This window comes from Colossoma macropomum, unplaced genomic scaffold, assembly GCF_904425465.1.
Source record: "Colossoma macropomum unplaced genomic scaffold, Colossoma_macropomum, whole genome shotgun sequence".
NCBI classification, from domain to species: Eukaryota; Metazoa; Chordata; class Actinopteri; order Characiformes; family Serrasalmidae; genus Colossoma; species Colossoma macropomum.
In genome coordinates this window covers 15,491,688-15,505,210 of record NW_023494795.1, presented here as the reverse complement: position 1 = coordinate 15,505,210, position 13,523 = coordinate 15,491,688, and the positions used below count along the sequence as shown (strand labels likewise).

At 37.3% G+C, this 13,523-nt stretch overlaps 1 protein-coding gene across 1 annotated transcript in view; it reads right to left on the bottom strand.

Annotated features, from left to right (window-relative positions):
- Window positions 1-11,680, bottom strand: part of adcy1a (adenylate cyclase 1a) — a 48,838-nt gene extending 37,158 nt beyond the window's left edge. Inside the window, exons 1-2 of the mRNA XM_036581610.1 lie at window positions 11,546-11,680; window positions 1,995-2,113 (exon numbers count right to left, since the gene is read on the bottom strand). Of these exons, the coding sequence (XP_036437503.1) occupies window positions 1,995-2,101 (107 nt within the window). The 5' untranslated portion in view covers window positions 2,102-2,113; window positions 11,546-11,680. The remainder of the gene's footprint in view (window positions 1-1,994; window positions 2,114-11,545) is intronic.
- Between the last annotated feature and the right edge of the window lie 1,843 nt (window positions 11,681-13,523).

Sequence of the window (13,523 nt, the reverse complement as noted above, 5' to 3'; positions counted from 1 at the left end):
TTTTTGATAATTCGGATAATCAAGTATGATTATTTGGGTTTTTTAAGTCACGGTATAACTAAATAAGCATTCTACAGTCTCCCTACACAGCACATATCAGGACAACTCAGGTTTACATAGTTATAATCTAAACAGTAAACAGTAGAAATGCTAGTGATTATTTGTTTTCTAAAAAAAAAAAGTGAAATGTACAGAAGACTGGGGGTTTGTAACACTTAGCCCCTATAATTCAGTGTTGGCTTGTGCTAACTTTGATGTGAGATACCCACATTCTGCTGTTACAATCTGCCCCATGACCATGGTGGGTTGCAACAGTAGGTGAGGTGCAGTGGCGTAACTAGGATCTCATGGGCCCCAATACAAAACAATACCGATAATAATACTGAACCTAATAATAATGTCCCCTTGACTGTGATGAAGAAAAAATAACAATGTGATTTACTTGTTTAATGGCTGTCATTCCATTTCAAACATGCTTCCAAGGCATGACATTTCACCCACTAGCATCTAACATTAACCTAAATGTTCACTTAAAACTGCCTATTTAAGATTCAGGGCTGAGTGTGTAGTGTTGATGGAAGCTGACTGATAAGGTATGTTGTTAAGAAACTGGATCTTTCTTTGAGTCATGAATGTAAAATTAAGTTAGCATCTATATGATGGGCTGAACAGTTTATGGGGCCCAGTCAATATGGGTCTTCCTGCTCTGTGGGCCTCAGTGCAATTGCCCCCCACCTCCCCCTAGCCCTGTTAGGATTAAACAGTAATATACAACATGCTCACAAAATACTTGATATGATAAATATTTAATATTTATGACATTTTAAACTTATAAAACTTATTCAGCTGCATTTCTCAAGTTTTGTATTTATTTATCTTCTCTCTCCTTTATGTCAGTTTAATCATTGCTTAAGTTCAAAGCAGGAAACATTGAAATTGAACCTTTTAGTTTATTTGGAAACACTTCATACACATTCAATGTGTGTGCATTTAATGACCCCATATGTTAATTTATGATTTTACAACTTACCCCTTGGTACAGCTTTCCCCAGTGCTTCAGTACATTTTAACAATGATATGATCATATGGATCATTTTTATATCATGACAGAACATTTTCATAACATATTAACCCTAATCTCCAGTTTATTTGCTGGAAAAACATTCAAGACTTCAAAAGGGCATTTTCAATGTCATCTCTGTAAGAACTAAACATGTGACTGTAATGTAAAGGATGGAAGGAGGACCCTGCGGACTAAACATCTGCAGCCTGTGCTGGATCAACAGGCTTTAACCATTCTCGGGCTAGTCGGTAGAAATAAGCTGCGGGGTCCTTGCTGTTTTCCATGCCATATTGCAGAGGAACTTGATCTTAAGTGCCTTGATCAAGGGTATATCAGTAGTGGTCAGTGGAAGGATACTTCAGTTTATACCCTGTGGCAAAAGGTCAGCATTCCTTATGCCAGTCCTGGGATAAAGTCAGCAACTCTCCAGCTGCTGGAGGTTCCTAGTGTGGAGCTCTAACACAGGGCAGGGGCACATGTTTGCATAAATCATCTTTCATGGCGTGGCAGACCTAGACATGTCTCTTTGGTAAGTCTATGTGTGTATTTTCAGGCCTATGTGCTGCCTAGGTTATGACACCCTCAGCTCCCTCTCTCAATGCATTTGTGTGGGCATAGAGAGTTAATTGAGCAGCTCTTCAGTTGATAGCGATAGCTTTGGGTGCTATGCATGTGCTGGCTAAGTGCCAGGCTCAGGAGTGTGCGCGTGAGTGTGTGGAGAGCTGTTGACTCCTGCTGACACACTCAGTGTTCAAATTTCCATTTAAGCACAATAGAGCTGACACCTATAGCCCAGTCTGCAAAAACTCAATGAACTGTCAATTAGCTCCCATTCAGGAGGTGAGTGCAGTATTGAGGTATTGTAAGTAGGCTTTCAGGCCACCAGAAAAAGGCAGTGAATCATTCTCTCTCTCTCTATCTCTCTCTGTACCTGACATTGTCATGCCGCTGGATGTAGATCTTGTGGAAGATTCTTTCTGGTGGCTTAAGGAAGTCCTCCTTCATCTCCATGGCAACGTTTCTGGGCAGCAGACTCATTAGGAGGCGTTCCTGTAAGAGGAATGATAAATACAGATTTGCATAAACAATCCCCCTCCCATTGCACTGACCTTTTTTCGAACCCTCCACATCTGCTCATATGCTACACTGCATAGACCAATCCAGTACACACGTTTACCTGAAATCGTCTTATTACACTTGCACACAATTTTGCCTGCTTTAAGCTAAATGATCTGCTATTTAATAACAATAAATGGTATTGTATATAATTTCAGTATATAAAATTACTAAAAACAATTTTAAATGTCTAGAAATAAGTTGAATAATCCGATTTTATTCCTGTAACAATCTCTGAACCTCTCTGTCTGTCTATCAATCTATCTGGCATACTCTCACTACTGGCCTTACAGAAATGCTACACTTTATACTTCCTGACACCGGAAGCAGCAAAGTGTGATTCAGGAATAAATCCATTTGTGAGCTCTGTCGAGCTACAATAGTCTACTCCAGAGAACCATTAGTCAAACTGAGCAACTGCAATAAAATATTTATAACCACAAAATGATTTTTTTAGTTAGTTTTAGAAACAGAAAGTAAACAGACCGTTACACCGCCGACATGCCACTGACATGGACACCGCAGGCTATTTACAGAGACTCATTACTTTATATTACTGTCTGACATGTGGAGTCACACTTGTAAGTACTGATGTCATGCTGTGAGCAGAAAAAGTACCAAAAACCCAGAATTTTAGTCCTGCAGTATAGTAACCCTGTAAATGGTTATCTAAATAGTCTGACATGGTTTCATCATCCATCCATCCATCATCTAAACCGCTTATCCTTCTGGTTCGCGGTGAGGTGCTGGAGCCTATCCCAGCTGTCATTGGGCGGAAGGCAGGATACACCCTGGACAGGTGGTTTCATCATCATCATCATCATCATATTATTATTATTATTGTTATTATTATTATTATTATTATTATTATTATTATTGGCAGTAGTAGAAGCAGTTATTTGCCTTCTTAGATGTTTTGTTGAACATTCTTATTGTTGTAAGTGTAAAAAACACCCCCAACAAAGTTTCAACACAAAATGTTGAGTAAAGCAAAATCATACACTTTGTTGCCTATTAATGGTGATTAATTAGACGTTTATTACTTCTGCTCAAGTAATTAGATCCATCCATCCATCCATCCATTTACTTACCTATTTATCCATCCATTGATCAAGACACATACCTCTCTACCCATCCATCTATCCACTCATCAGTACATGCATCTAGCTTATCCATCCATCCATCCATCCACCCATCTATACATCATCTAGCATCCATTTGTCATCTATTCATCTATCTATCCATTCATTCATCTATCAATTCATCCACTCATCCCTCAATTCATTCATTCATTCATCCATCCAACCATTTATTAAGCCATTTATCCATCTACCCATCTATCCATCTGTCCACCCATCCATCCATCTATCCATCCATCTATGCATCATCTAGCATCCATTCATCTATCTATCCATTTATTCATCCATCAGTTCATCCATTCATCCATCTATCTATTCATCCATCCAACCATTCATCAAGCTATTTATCCATCTACCCATCTATCCATCTATCCATCCATTCATCCATCCATACATGTATGCACCCATTCATCAAACCATCCATCCATCCATCCATCCATGCATGCACCCATTCATCAAAACATCTATCCATCTACCCATCTAGCTACCCATCCATCCATCCATCCATCCATCTATCCATCTATACTCTCTGTTTCATAAAAACCTGTTTGAATTGTGTTGGACTGATCTGGGGTACATGTGTTTGTGGGCTGATGAGGGTTGGCTCGTTAACTTTCTGATTGCTGCTAAGTGGGCGATATCAGTGGGAGATCACAGCTCGGCACTGGAGTTGGTTGGCATGGCAGAGGTAAGTTTCCGTGGAAACGCATACAGTTCATCATCAACCACGCGTTACTAAAAGCAGGTGATAAATGTCTTCTTGATTAAGCATGCTGCTACCAGTGAGTCAGGACACCTGCTCTAAGAGACATTAAAGGCTGTTTGAAGCTAACCTGAGCTGCAGACGGTATTTGTGTTTGGTTTTGATGGCCTTTACAGATTAGTGTAATTGTTTTTCTGATACACAACCAGCTGGAGACAAAACACTGTAATACACACTCTCACATGAAAAAAACACCACCAGAGAGATCCAAAAAGTCTGTTTACACGTGGCTTTGAGGCTCTAAACTTTCCTCTTGAAACTCTAAAATAGTAGAATTTATGAAAGTGTCCAGTAACATTCGGTGAAAAGAAAAAAAAAATTAAACTGACCAAAATGTCATGTTATCTTCCATGTTTTTTTTCAAATCTGTGATCACCAATGGTCTGCACATCCCTTCCTTTACCTTCAAGTTAAACACTTTTTTTCTGTAAGATTACAGAGTGAAACCACCTCTTGTACACAGACACTACCATTCAGCAGGGATGGATTACTGACTGGATCAGTTGGGCCAGTGCCCGGGGGCTACATGGCAGCTAAAACACTGGGGACATTCCACTGTAGGTGCAAAACTAGATCTATAAATAGCCTTTTAATATGTAATGGCTAAATAAATGAAAGACTGCCATCCAATTACTGCTGGGATAGGCTCCAGCCACCCCCACGACCCAGAAGGATAATCGGCTTAGAAAATGTGTGTGTGTGTGTGTGTGTGTGTGTGTGTATGTAAATAAATGAAAGAAGGCTCCATGGCCAATACTCTGCCAGCATATGTAAAATAATTTAAAAAACCTCCTAACACTAGAAATATAACTGCAAAGGAAATAATGGGCTACTGCACCTTCAGTGAAAATTAATAATTTTGATTGTTTACATTAAATTATTTCAGCATTGTTTGAACTGTACATAACAACACCATCTTATTTATTTATTTATTTATTTATTTATTTAACACTTTCACGTTATTGTCGGAGTGTGGGGACAGAGGACCCTCCAAAGATACTTATGACCAGTGGCTAAGTAAGACCATGAATTATGATCCATCTCTGCCATTCAAAATTTTGTATCAGCCTTTAAGAGTTTAGAATCAATGTTTTCACTAACATGAAGCCAGTTGTGTTGCAGAGACACAAACTAATTCTAAAATGATGCCGGTAGCGTGCATCTTTACAGGTTTCTTAGAGTGAAGCTGTAAATAAATAAATAAATAAGATATTGTTTACTGATGATAAACAGTGATTCTAAAGTGACTGTGAAAGGCGAAGTATTAAGAATTCAGTTATAATAAAATTAATATCCAAAATGCTTTGTATTTAAATTTTTGTAAAATATCAAAAAATGACTGTAAAACATTAGACATTTGATGGTTATGTTTTCCTCAACCACATCTAACTCTACACAAACACCATACAAACCCTGACCATTTCAAAGCATTTATGGACAGAGCTCTCTTCCCTTTATCTGTCTAGTCCTCCACTATTAAGTGTCAATGAGTCTTGCTTTACTTCTCTCTTAACTTCAGCAAATTTTCCTTCAGTTTCACACTGATTTTCTCTGCTCACAAAACCTTTAGAACACATTTGTTTTGCTACACTAAAAGAATGTCTGTCTGAAATGAAACAAGGCTGTCTACTCAGGCAGTGTTTAGAGGAAGGAAGGACACCCAGTCCTGCACATCTAAGATGTGTTGGCAGTGTAAATAAGTATTGTTCACTGCCTTATACGTCCCATAATCCTGTGTGACATTGCTGATGCAGTAGGAAAACAAAAAGCAAAGACCAACACTAACAGAGTGGATGAGAGAAACTGGTATGAGTTATATATATATATATATATATAAATATATTTTTGTGTGTGTGTGTGTGTGTGTTGAGAAATAGTCAGTGTAGCTTTCATCCTGTTGGGAACACCATTATTTTAAACACCTATTTGTACATTATTTGCACAGTACTTACTGCTGTATTTATTAGGGCTAAATTCTACTCTTTTTATTTCTTAATAGAGGTGGAAACAAATTAGCTACAGCTAGTTTTTTTCCTGTGACTATTCTTTTGTAAATCATTGTAATTTAATTTAACTTCTAACCTGAGAATACAACTAGCTGGACAGCTAACTGAGCTACATAACTGTGCTTATTTAACCAGATTATTTTTTTCTCTTTACTCATTTTAGAACAACAAACATGACATCTCTTTATTAACCCAAAGATTTGTATGTGCTCTATTGCTTTGTGCATGCTAGCTAGCTAATGTAGCTCATGTAAGCTGAAACATTTTAATCAGTGTCAGGCCCAGTGTCTTTACTAGGACATCAAGCCAGAGTAGATTCCTGTTTTTATAAATATGTCTTTTCATAAAAAAACAACTTTTGTGCTGTGGGTGTGTTTTTTCTTTCTGATGAGTTTCCAAAACCGGACCATAGTCCTCTTGATTGCAGTTAACCCCTTAAATGGCCAGGGCCCTCCAGCAGGCCAACACACACAAGAATAGCTCTGTCAGTTTGCACTGAAGTCCCTGTGGTTACTGAATAATAAGCCTTAGTATGTAATAAATCTGGGATTTTAAGGGGTTGAAAAGTAATTACACAAACTTTTTCCCACCAATTTTTATTATTGTTATTATTATATTTTTTTTTGAATTTTTAAGTTTTAGTCCAAAACCCTCATCACAAAACTAAAACAGGTGTTGTATCTGTAACCACTTTACATATAATAACCTTCTGTGAAGGAACTTTTAAAGGGACTGAACACTTCAGATGCCTGGTTCCTACCACCATGACTAGGAACAATTCTGACTCTATAAGTTTCTCTTGAATGGAACATTTAACATCAAACCACTCTGAATGACTTTGTTAACATCTTAATAATTTCATCATACAGAAAATTTAAACAATTATTAAATAACCTTTTTTGTAAGATATATTTATTAAGGTACACAGAAAAGGAGAATAATGTCTGAAAACAATGAAAGTGATGCAGATTTCAAAAAAACAAAATTAGCCAAGAGGACAGTTACTGGGGGGGATGAGTTTTGAATACTTTACTATAGAGTTGAATATAAAAAATATAGTTTTAAATATAGATCTTGAATGCTTTACTATAGAGTATTGATCATTGTTAATTCTGATCATTCTGGACTTTTCAAACACAAACATTTCTCATTGCTAGTACACAAGTTTGACAATTTGAAACACTTAGCAAACTTTTCTGGCTGTTTTCCTTGTAGAGCACTTTACTGCTACATTAATCTGCTGAGTATCCACCTAATGAACACTGCTGGTCTTAGGGGACAGATGTTGTTATGAGAGGAAAAGCAATTGCAAAGCTGAGTAGGCCTGTGCACTAGCTTATATTGATGAAGGTGTTTAGTTTTTGTGTGTGTATGTGTGTTGTGAGTGTGTGTTAACGTATAGAGTGGGTGGTGTTACCTTCTATTCGGGGAGTTTGTTAGGTAGGAGGTGAATGAGTCATGTGCAAACAATTATAACCAATTTCAGTCGCTAAGGAACAAGGAGAAAGTGTCATCTCTAGTGTAGTTGGAAAGAACACGTATTTCATCTCCTCTTCATTTCTCACTTCGTTCTACTTAATTAATAAATCGGTCCGTGTCAATCCATCGCAACGCTATAAAGAGGTAGCTCGGGTTCAAATTTTCAATGACAAGCAACTGATTGGTGTGTGGGATCAATATGTTTATGAAAAATCACCTTCTTAAAAGTCTGCTTTGTTCAGTCTTTTCCATCGTTATGGTTAAAAATGAACAGATCTTTTTCTGTTCTATAATTTGTTGTATGAGTTATACATTCTGGTTCTCCTGTAATGCTGCAGGGTGTCTTAAAGTTATAGCCAGTGGTGAAAATTTGGTCTGATTAGTGGGGAGACCAACGTTGAGGGGCTAAGGCCTCAACATAAAACCTAAAATGAGGTGAAAAAGTACACCTGCAGTTAGAGTTACCACACTGACATACAGCCATATGCAAAAGTTTGGGTGCCCCGGTCAAATCACATATTTTGTTGATTTTCTAAGTAAAAATAAGGGAACACTACCTCTGCAGAGAATACACTTAAATATGAAATTTGCTCTTCAAATATCAGTCCATGATTTTCATTTATTTATCATTTTATCATATTCAAAAAAACATCAAATATAAAATATGCCTTAGGTTTTGCAGATTTATTTTAGCTTTATGTTATACTTTTTTTTCCAATGCATTAAATTCAGCCAATAAACAATAATTATGTATTAAAATCTGCAGAACTGTGTTCTCTGTAGAGAATGTGTTATTATTCGTATTATTATTCGTGATTAAAATGTAATCTGACCAGGGGTGCCCACACTTTTGCATACAACTGTATATCTAACCACTTAAATCAATATTACAAAAACAAACAATGCTACTAACAGAGATAACGCCAACATAATTTGTTTATTGCATGGCAGGTTTTGTTCCAACTGTTTGTTACTGAAATATACTGAACTATAATAAACTGTTTGTCTGATCTCCATGTTGTGATAAATATTTTAGAAAAATCCTTTGATGATTAATTTGATGAGGAAAAGGAAAAGACTATGAACTAACGTAATGGCACATGTCAGCAAAAGCAGGTCAGTGCTTCACTTCTGGATTCTGATCACATCAAACCATTTCGACCCTGTTTATCTTTGGTCACTTCACACTTAATGATGAAAAAAAAAATGCTGGTTCTTCACGGGTTCTTTAGTAAAGAAAATGGCTCTATATAGAATCATGAACACTCAAAGAACCCTTTGCATGATTAAAAGGTTCTTTGCATCATAAAAGGGTTCTTCAGGTGGAGAACGTGTTGTGTGTGGTTCTATACAGAACCTTTTTGAAAAGGGTTCTATACAGCACCAAAAATGGTTCTTCTATTATTACAAGCTTGACATCATAACAATCAAAGAACCCTTTTTGCTGCTACTTAGAACCATTTTTAAGAAGTTTTCTATGTAGAACCATCTACAGCAAATTCTCAAACGATCTAATGAACGCTTTTATGATGCAAAGAACCCTTTAATCATGCAAAGAGTTCTTTGAGTGTCCATTTTCTTTACCAAAGAACCCTTGAAGAACCATCATTTTTAAGAGTTTTCGCCTGATTAGTATCTGGATTGTGTCCTGATTAGATTTTAGGCACATGCATTTACACTTGATAGTCAATTGCGTGTCCTGTTAGTTGGAATATGCAAATCCGCTCGTTACATGGCAACCAATTATCAATTGTTTGTCCATTGAGCCTCTTTGTCTGCTGTTCGTCCATATTACTATTAAGCATTTCATTTCATCTGGTCCCCAACCATGTGTGTCCTCCATGAGTATCTTCCTCACAGACACGGATCACACCCAGTTCACACTGCTATAACATGTGGCTCTAATGCGTCTCAGACCACCTCTAGAAGAGGTTTGAGCAATCAGATTAGCATCTGCTTTAAATGTGTTTTGGGAGCATTTACACTTGCATTTTTATGTCAATTGGCCTTATCCAGATATAATCCTGATGCTCCTGATGTATGAAGTGACCAGGTGTAAACTGGGTCTTTGTTGTGACTTATGATTTTGGCTTCCAACGATTATGACAACAAGCTATTCAAGATAAAATGATCATTGTGTCCCGTTCTGTTTCACAATAATGTTCTCGATTTGTCTTGCGTTATAAAGCCAATGCACCCCTTTCCTTTACAGCGATGCGCTTTCGCCACCCCCCCCCATCCCCGCACTCCCCCCAAAAAGCCCAAACTTACTTTCAGTCAGGCTGTGGCATGTTCAATTTAGCTCAAGCCAAGATAAAAGAAAGAGAGTCTTTGGTCAACAAGAAAGGTGAGACCAATTCAGCTGTTTGGAAACACTTTGGCTTTAAGGAGTCCAACAAGGAACAACAACAAATACTGTACAAGATTTGCTACACAGTGGTGTCTTCAACATAAGGCAATATAACCAATTTGTTTAATCATCCAAAATTGAATCTGTTAAAAAGTTGTTTTTTTTAAAGTTCAATAAATGCATGATGTTTCCAAAGTCAGTAAGTAGTCGTGTTAAATAATCATGATCTCAGTATTGACTAAAGTAATCGTGACTGTGATGTTTGCATTAATTGAGCAACCCTAGTCACATGGAGCATCAGTGACCAATCAATCCCATGTTATTTATGACATGAAAGACTCCTCTATTCACTTAAACTCCTCAAAGTACTGTTTATTTTGAGGAGTTTGAGTGAACAGAGGAGTCTTTCATGTTTTTCCGGATAAATATCAAAACAGCAGACAGTGTTGATACAATATATTATCGCTTTTTTTTATATATATATATATATATATATATATATATACTTATTTATTTTAATAATTTGAAAATGCTAGCCAGTGTCAAAATTTCATGAATCATGAGCCAACATAAATTATTCAAAATGACCTTTATATCTTAAAACACTTAATAACCATACTGAAATTTAAGAATGTTTCATCCTCCTACTGGAAAACTACTTTTTTAGAGATATGAGGTTTCATTCCAAGAGCATCATTATGCAAATTAACTCTGCACTGAATGGCCGCCAGGCTAAAATGCTGCTTATAACTTAGTTGCGAATGGGCAGGGCTAAACTGCTATAGGCTAAATGCCCAATATACCGTCACTATTCAAAAAACATTTATCCCCATTTGTCAATTTTAATTTTTTTTTACACCATTTGAACATGGCAGCTGTTCTTTACATTTTGTAAATATTTCATGATGAATGAACAAATAAAAATGCCCAAAACCACTTGGAATGAAACATCATAACATTAATTTACAATAAAGAATTTGATTTTTTTTTCCTTCTCCTGTTAAGTCACTATATAAGTGATTTGTTTTTTGTTGTTGTTGTTGTTGTTTTTGTTGTTTAGTTTTTTGGGTTTTTTTGACAGCAACAATAACTGCTTTTCATGACATCACAACTACAATGAATTTAAAACAAGCTGTTCTTGCATGTTAGTTTGCATTTATGGACTGTATGGCCCATAGAGTGAATAATACATTTTGAAACTGAACATGTTTACATACAACATCAAGCTCTTTTTATACAAAAAACTGAGTAAAAGTTAGTTTTCCATGATATGGGCCCTTTAATGGCCTTATAGCTGCATTTGATCAGAATGCTAATTCAGTGAGCCCACTAACCTTGCACCTCAGATCTCAATCACAATGTGTGTGTGTGTGCGTGTATTGATGTGTGTGTGTGTGTTTGCAGATAAAGGTTGACCTTTAAGGCAGTCGGGGGGGAATAAATGTAATCTTGGGAGGTAATTGCCTGTCAAAATTGTGACTTTTTAACTTGAAGGAGAAAATGAGATACCTGATTACTTGATTTGAGACATGTGCGCAGGTGTCTTGGTCTCACATGCATGTTTCTGTGTGTATCTGTGTATGTGTGTGTGTGTGTGTGTGTGTGTGTGTGTATATGTTTGTGTGTGACCTGTTTTTCATTTTCATCTTCCAGCTGCAGGCGCTCTTGGATGCAGTTCCTGGCCTGTAGAAAGGCCTTCCTCTGGGCGCGCTCAGTAAGGACCCGCACAAACACACCAGACAGGTTCACACCAACCAGCAGCGCCGTGTTCGCCACCAGCTACAAACACACACACAGAGAAAAACAGGGTCATCTGTCTGCATACGTGTGTGTACATGACATTTAATCAGCATTCAGCACCAGAATACCAGCTTTCAGATGAGGGGTGGGAGGTGTAAGAGAAAGATAGATGTGTGGAAAGGGGAAGGGAGGGGTGAATTTTAACAAAAGGGTGGGCTAGAGCGAGAAAGTGGTGTAGAATTAGAGAAAGAGACAGATAGGAGGGGGGTGCTTATATGCATAGATAGGGGTTACTGGGTTCATTTCTCATCAGTTCAATCTGAGACAACTAGCTTTAGCACATATCCTGATACAAACCCGCACATCACTACGTTTAATAGCTCCACGGGGAGCTCACCATTTGCCTTGATGAGTTTCAAGTCAACATGAATTGGAAACCAGAACACATTTTTATTCCTTTCTGAGCTTCCAAAAGAAACAGGATATTCGGGTGGGAAACACTGTAGTGAGGTCTTATGAGATCATGAAATACAGGGTGTTCCAGAAAGAACATCAAATCAAACCCAGGCACTAGTCTACAGTCAGTCCTGGAGGACTACTTGCATTCTACAACACCTCCAGCACCCACATTGGAGGGGGGTTTACGGTATCCTGGTAGTATGTACAGCTTCATGTGCAGCCGGGAGTGGAGGTAATGACTGGTGTTTTTGCTCGGGGATTGGTGGGGGTGGTGGCAGGGGAAACATACTATGATACCACTGGCTAATATTATTTTTCTCTACTCCTGATTTGAACAAAGAATACAGAGAAATAAGAGTTTTGTTTTCTGAATGACACAATGAACCGTGATTAAAACAGCCAAGAACATGAACTAACAAGTTAAACACACTACTTCAACCCTATCTTACCTAACATATTGCTAGCAATATACAGAATTTTTGGCATTGTCAAAACAGCTGCTCTTTACATTGTAAGAAAATTTCACAATGTATAGACTTACAGAAACAGTTCAAAATTACATGTGAAAAACAATATTTTTACATTAACTTCTTTAATCATTTTGAACATTTTTCGTAACAGTTTCATTCTGACAGCTACATATGCGTACTTTTAGAATTGTAAAAATGGATCAGCATGTGGAAGCAGAGCTTTCTGTGTGCTACCATGCTTTCTACCATGATATAAGAGAAGCATGGTGCTGTTTTGATGGATACACTGCAATAGAGTGAGTGTGCACTCGCACACATTGAGAAGGGAGTTCAGATCACTAAGAGCTTATTGAATTGTTTCATCATAGTAGCAATAAAGGCGAGTGTAGTGTGAAATATTTTTATATGTATTTTTCCTGCTCAAACTAGTCATTTGTGACACGTTTTACATATCAAATTAATGTGACATTAACAATTCATGCTATTAAAGGAGAACAGTAGATAAAAAGGCATAAATAGCCACCTTTTCCCTCAGCATCAAAGAAAGGTCAAATCAGTTAGCAGTTTGGCTTCTTTTTCAGAAAGCAAAATGGTCTGAGATAATATTAGGCTGACAGGCTTGCCTTCTTCTGGCCTGTATTTTGTTCACAAGGCTTACAATAAACACAGCCCATCTTGACTAGTCAATAGCCATTCATATACTAAATTTTCAAATTCCACCCAACGCCTTGATAAAATGACCATAAGAGGCCTCAGAGAGTGAAAGCATATAGAGAGAAGCCATTCATTATCACAAGCACTCAGTCGGTGGCCTGGCAGGTCAGACTAAAGAGTGCAGTGGGCTGATTGTGTAAAGGGCATTGGTTATTGATCTGCAGTTGTAGATGGGGTAACACCTTTAACCTTATCGACATAAGGAGAAAAAAGACACAGAACGG